General features: G+C 46.6%; 2 protein-coding genes across 2 annotated transcripts in view; one reads left to right on the top strand and one right to left on the bottom strand.

Annotated features, from left to right (window-relative positions):
* Positions 1-499: 499 nt before the first annotated feature.
* EAH_00044240 (triosephosphate isomerase, putative) lies at positions 500-4,017 on the top strand (the record flags this gene model as incomplete). The annotated part of the gene is made up of 7 exons (XM_013394874.1): positions 500-611; positions 782-843; positions 1,153-1,243; positions 1,492-1,615; positions 2,499-2,637; positions 3,294-3,479; positions 3,823-4,017. The coding sequence occupies 7 exons, from the start codon at positions 500-502 to the stop codon at positions 4,015-4,017; spliced, it is 909 nt and encodes a 302-aa protein (XP_013250328.1).
* Positions 4,018-5,807: 1,790 nt separating this feature from the next.
* The window catches only part of EAH_00044230 (hypothetical protein, conserved), a gene marked incomplete at both ends in the record, with an annotated part of 9,848 nt that continues 9,157 nt past the window's right edge, over positions 5,808-6,498 (bottom strand). The window contains one exon of the mRNA XM_013394873.1: positions 5,808-6,056. Within this exon, the coding sequence (XP_013250327.1) occupies positions 5,808-6,056 (249 nt within the window). The remainder of the gene's footprint in view (positions 6,057-6,498) is intronic.

Raw genomic sequence — 6,498 nt, 5'->3', positions numbered from 1 at the left:
CGTCCATGGAATATAAATATATACAATGTAAAGTACTATTTACACGAAATTGCATCTTTTTAAAAGGTGAAGTGTGCAATTAAAGAAGGAGGGCGCGTCGTTACAGTGCAAATGAGGGACAGCAGCAACACTGAAAAATGCACTGGAGCGCCGCTCTTGGAGGTGCTCGTTTTGGCTGGTATTCCGTTGAAGCAATAACCCGTCTTGGGAAAGCAAGTTTAAACTGCACTTATTTCGCGAGTTGTTCAATATGACTTGGTCTTCACGCAGAAATGGAACGAAAAAGAAGGATCAAATAGCCGACGCATGCAGCCACGGTGAGGGGACCGGGAGGAAGGAATCCCGTTCGCACCTGGGGCGCGTTCGGGGCTGAATACAAAGTGATGGGGCGAAGTTCATTCAAATATAGAAGGCATTTAAGTGTAAACTGCTCTTTTATTGTCTTTTTTTTCGTTTTCCCCCCGTGTACGCCTCGCTTTCCAGACTCACCGCTCCCAGAATGGCGCGAACTCCGTGGATCGGCGGCAACTGGAAGTCAAACGGCACCGTTGCTTCCATAACCGAGCTTTCAAAGGAACTTAACCAGGCAAACTTCAATGCAAGTCAAATACGTAAGCAGCAGGATTAGCACACATACAGCCAGAACACTCCCAGCCACACACAGCCACCCGCGGTGGATGGTATTGCGCCTCCAGCTGCTGAATTAGCTGCAGCAGCGGGAACTGCAGCAGCTCATGACGACGGAAAATAGGGCCTTTGCAAGGCATTAGGGCTGGATTAGAGTTTTCGTGCCTTCATTCTGCCGCTCGCTTCCAATATGAACCTTTCAGTCAAATCGTCCTCGTTCGTAGAACGCCGAAGTCGCACCTGCTGCAATTTCGGTTTCGAGGCACTTGAGGAACTCCGGTGGAAGGCTCAGCCAAAGTAGATATTTGGGGTGTATGGCGTTTAGAAATACATTCTGTCGAGCTGGTGATTCGTGCGTGTTGCTGCTGTGATGTACACAGTCCACAAGGGCATGCGCGCGCGTTATTTTGTCATGGCTTCGTTCTTTTTTCGCTTTTTATATCACTTGTACTCTACTTGATACACTTTTTAAAGTTTTAGTGGCTTATGAGCTGCATGACTGCCTCTGGCCGTGGCTGTGGGCAGAAGGCCGGAACCCCCAGTCTGGCTGTTGGCGACATCGGCTGTGTCGCTGGTTTAACAAATACAAGAAAACAGCAGATAAATGTGTCGGTGGGTGAATAAAATGGTTAAATTTACTTGGTGCTCTACATGGAATAACTACTTCCTTTTATTACTCCGTTTTGTGTTTTCGGGTTGCGCTTGAGGGAAAGAACCTTCCGCACCTCCCTTGCACTAGTTCTTGTTGGCTGTTCTCTTGAGATTTTCGCAGTCCTTACATTCATTACTGTGCCTTCTCGTAAAGCGTTCTTCGCCTGTATTTTTTCCTCATTTTCGTTTTTTGCTGCTCCTGAATGCATTCAGAGGTCGTCCTCTTCCCCACGGCGCTGCATATTGCGCTAGCCAAGGAAAAACTGAAAAATGAGTTTCAAGTCGGCTGCCAAAACATCTCTAAGACCGGACCGGGAGCCTTTACAGGCGAAATCACGTGAGAAAGTACATACGTGTTTCCTAAACCTTCTTGCCTTGCCTGTGGTGTCTTTTTTTCTTCTCTTCTCTGTCTGTCATGCGTTTATCTTTAGACACACATGATTTCCTTCGTTCTCCTATTTTGCCTCTTCCGTGTTGTTGCTCCTATGTTCTCTGTCTTCTTGCTGCACATGCAGTCCCACTGCTCTTGTCAGCTGAAGCTCCTATGTTTCATTGCTGTTTCTTTTTCGTTGTAGTTGCGTCTCTGTTTGCTCAATGCATTCATCAAGGGCATTTGCTGCTTCATTTATCGGCTAAGGATCGCAAGTTTGTACTTATTTGTCGTTTGCTTTTTCGATGCTTGTGCTTCTGACACTAGTGCGTCGTATGTGTGTTCGTGTTTGTCCATTGTATTTTCTTAATTTTGTTTGTTATATTTGTTCATTTTATTTCTCTGGTTTATTTGTCAGCCCTACTTGTTTCTCCCTACTTGCTTGCCATTTGTATCGCATCTGGCAGTAGAAACTCTGTAGCTTGCCGAATCACTTCGTCGTGTTGTTGACTTTTATATGTTCATTTGGTTTTTGTTTGCCTCCATGCTGGTTTATTTCCACATATTTGTTTCCTGCGTCTGCGGTCGATGCACGTTGGTTTTTTGCACGTATTTGCATAATTGGTGTCATTACTCTGCTGTTGAAATTGTTCGTTTATTTGCTCTTGCTCCCGGATGTATGCTTTGGTATGGAACGCACCTGTATGGCCTGGGCATGTGTATGCAGGTTGTTGCGTTAGTGTTTGATGTCTAAATGAGTTTCTTGTGCTTTGAACGAAGTTGAGCTCGTTATTCGTTTAGATGTTTGGTTTGTTAATTGAGAAACTGTCTTCCCAGCATCTCTGTGCAGGGCGGAGATGGTGGCTGACATGGGTCTGAAGTGGGTGATGGTTGGCCACAGCGAGAGGCGGCAGTACTACGGCGAGACGGATAGCGTCGTAGCAGAGAAAGTCGCAATGGCGATGAAGCAGGAAGGACTCAATGTTGTGGTAAGACAGCAGCAAGTGCATCCTTCTTCTGGTGTGCCCTATCCGAGGGTTGTGCAGTGTTGTGTAATATAGCCCTCAAGTATATATATATATATATACACCAATGGGTGTTTTTTGCGTGCACGCTTGCAGTGGATTTGCGTGGCTATTACCGCTTGGTGGGTAGATTGGTCGGAAGGCGCACATATGTAGCCCTTCGTATTTACTAATTTAGGGTTTGGTGTTTGGAGTTTTTGTTTTTTCCTGCCTTGTTTATTACGCCTGTGTGCATGTATGTAGAGGGATGGATGCGCGTCTTACATGTACGTAATGCTTTTACGTAGATAAGGGGCTTAGTCTACCGGTGAAAAAGCTATGAAGGGGTTGTGAGTGAGAGACTGGGATAGATGGGGAAGCGATACTACCTCTTCCCGAGCGTGAACGTCTTTTTTTTTCGTTTGCGTCGTCTTTGTCTCTTTCTATTTTGCTGTGTGAAAAAAGGGATGCCGATATTGATAGGAAGCGGTCTTGTGTGCATAGATTCCTTCTGTGCACTATTTTGCCTTCGTGCTGTTTGCTTTATTTTAACTCTTCCTGTTGCTTGAATCTACTGGCGAATGACGTGTAAGGTTATAATGTCTACCCATTACGCTTCGTGTTTGTTTTCTGTTGTGCAGATCTGCATTGGGGAGAAACTCGAGGAGCGCGAAAGCAACAAAACGATGGAAGTGTGCAGGACTCAGCTGGAGGCCGTTATCCCCAAAGTAACAAATTGGAATAGGGTTGTCATCGCGTACGAACCCGTCTGGGCTATCGGCACAGGCAAAGTCGCCACTCCTGAACAGGCACAGGAGGTTCATCACGTAAGCCTGCTACTCCTGCTGCTGCAACTGCTGTCGCTGCTACTGCCTTTTTGTGGCGCTCCTTTTGTTGCTACTGATGGTCCTTTTGCTGTTGCGTTTTCTGATAGTGCTGCTCCTTCAGTTGATGCTGTGGGCGTTGTTGCTTTCGGTGCTGCCTTTGTTCCTGTTGACTTTGAGGTGCTCCTGGTTGTTTGTGGTGTTTCTGGTGCTGGTGTGGATGTTGCGTTTGGTGTTGCTTCTGTTGAAGCGCAAGGGTTGTCTTGCTTGAAGCTGGTGTGTTGAAATTGTCGTCAGAATCGTGGTTATTTAAGGCTGTTGTTTAGAATTGTTTGTCTCTCCGCAGGAACTGCGCAAGTTCATTTCAGAGCGTGTGGGATCCCAGGTGGCTTCAGCGTTGCGTATAGTATACGGCGGTTCTGTGAGTGACTCCAATTGTGTTTCTCTGATTAAATGCGAAGATGTTGATGGCTTCCTTGTAGGAGGTGCTTCTCTTAAGAAGGCTTTTGTTGACATCATCGGCGCCCCTAACAAAGCCTGAGCCGCTTGGGGCTTCTGAGCATAGATGGCTTATGCTGTCCTCCTTTCAATTGCATTCCAAATGCATTGCTAGCAAGTGGAAGTAAATTAATTAAGAACGGGCAGTGAGACTGATCTTTAAATGCAGAGAAGGGGAAATGCATTAATTGACACCAGGCCCCGCCTTCTGGTGCTAGGCTGCTGGCCTACGGTTGTTTTCATTCGGGTTGTTGTTTAATTGTAATCATCCGCTCTCTTCCTTTGTTTGTTCTGTTGGGCTTCACTTTAATACAAATACAAACTGAAGTGTATTTAAGTGCAAGTCCACGCCAGCGCAACTTCCAGTAGTCGGGTGGTATTTTCTCTCTCATTTCCATTACATGTTGTGGCAAGGCCCACACAAAAACGAACAGACGATAAGAAAGCAGGAAACCAAAAGCGCAGTACGAATATACAAAGGATAGAGGAGTGGCCCTTTAAGAACTCCATGCGCAAGATGGTAGTTAGTTCACATACTCAAGCAATTCGTCTCTACAAATGCAACACCACGCTCGATTCGCGTTTAATTCATTATCGACCGAATGCATTGGGGTTTTCCAAGTCGTTCGAGCGCCGGCCCAATTCAGCCTGCAGGCTGAAAGTGACTCTTTTCTGGAGCATAGGGCTTAGGCTTCGGCCGCTCAACCCCTTAGCTGCTTGCTGCTTCTTGTTTCTTGCAGCCATTTCCTACTGCAGCGCTGTGATGACTTTTATGTTGCTAGCATCCCTTGCAACCCGAATTCGTTAGATGACTCCAGAGGGAGAAAGGAAGTAACGAACACAACTAATTTAGGAACAATTAAATACTCAGCCACCATCTTATCACAACAGTTGTTGGCCACCAGCAAGCGTGCCTTGCCGACAACCAGGCAGTCGACGGAATGTGCATCTCTACAACTTGTAGATGCACTAACTGAATGCACTGTCTTTAAATTGTGCACATAATACACCAACACAACACAAGGAAACAAACAGATGCACACACACGCAGGCACGATTCGTTTAAGGCAGTAGTGCCATGAGGAGTCAAGCAGGCGGACGCCGTTTGGCGCCGCTCTGCAACGAAGGACCTCGAGCAGCAGCACCCGCAGCAGCAGCTGCCGCAGTTGTTGCAGCTGCAGGAGCAACGGCTACAAGTGCGGCTGATGTTTGTGGTAGTCTTTGCTGTTATTGCAAGTTAGCACTTGCCTGTTTAGGATCGTGACAGGTTGCTGCGGCAAATGAAACGATATGCCAAGCTCATTTAACGCCTTCACGAGGTGTAGGTACACTTCAGACCTCACCTTCAAGACTTTCCCCCAGTTTCCCCACCCCTCAACACACGTCAGCCAGAGGGTCAGCTGCACGCATACAGCTCCAAGCACACCGCGCCGCTCAACTGTCAAGCTGCGGGCTACTCCCTATTTTCAGGCCGTCGCTTGCTAGCCAGCCAGCGGAGACCCAGCGTTAGATGGCTAGCTTGCTAAGGCCCACAGTATTCTATTTATGCCCACCCTCTCCACCAAAAGTCTATCGATTCACCAACCTCTCTCCTAGCCTATCTTATTTGGGAGCTGGCCATGCATCAATTGGGCGAGTTAGCTGTCAGCCTATCTACGTATCTTTCCTTTCGTTTCTATCTCTTTGACTACCTGGCCATCTGCATTAGCTGCCGTCTACCCAAATGTCTCATCTTCCACCCAACCATCTGGCTGCCAGGGTTGCTAGCTCGCAGCCTATCTAGTTGAGTGTAGCTGGAGGCAGGTGACTAGCTAGCTGGCTGGTTCTAGCTGGCTAGCTGTGTTCGTGCCCTGCCTTGATACAGTGGCCAGCCTGCACATCGTAGACGAGAAGACGGAGAGAGTCCTTGACAAAGTCCATTTGCCTGTTTTGTACATATTTCTTCATTTCATGTTCCAACGCCTTTATAAGGAAGAGAGGCGTCGAGATGCTGACACAAACTTCCAACTCAAAGGTCGATACTTTAGCCCGCGATTCGTTTGTTATGACGCGCGAAAACAAAGACGCGTTGCTGTATATCAACTGAAGCAAGCAGAAATAAACAGAAGGAAATATAATCGATATAACGAACAATACAAACACCAACAGATCTTAACTGAAGAATCCGGCACAAACACCACCCTGCGTACAACGATAGACACAGAGCAGCAGGACAAAACAAAGAGCAAGCACAGAAAAAGTACATTCAATGCATGAATGCTTGCTAAAAGTACTGGCGTGTAGATACTTGTACGTCATCTGCGCACAACACACGAAGTAATTGCATTTTAACATTAATACTAACCAGATGTTAATCGCTTCTTGTACGCATCCACATACACTCACAGCAGGAGAATCAGTATCAACGACCTTATTAGTTTGTTTGTGTACATCAGCCCAAACTCAGGAAGGAGCCCAAATACTGCTGCCGTGTTTGGTCTGCGATGTATATATATATATATGATGTATATATATATATATATAT

The sequence above is a fragment of the Eimeria acervulina genome, genomic scaffold (genome assembly GCF_000499425.1).
Source record: "Eimeria acervulina Houghton genomic scaffold, Eah_scaff606, whole genome shotgun sequence".
In the NCBI taxonomy this organism is placed as follows: domain Eukaryota; phylum Apicomplexa; class Conoidasida; order Eucoccidiorida; family Eimeriidae; genus Eimeria; species Eimeria acervulina.
This window is presented reverse-complemented; position numbering and strand designations above follow the sequence as displayed.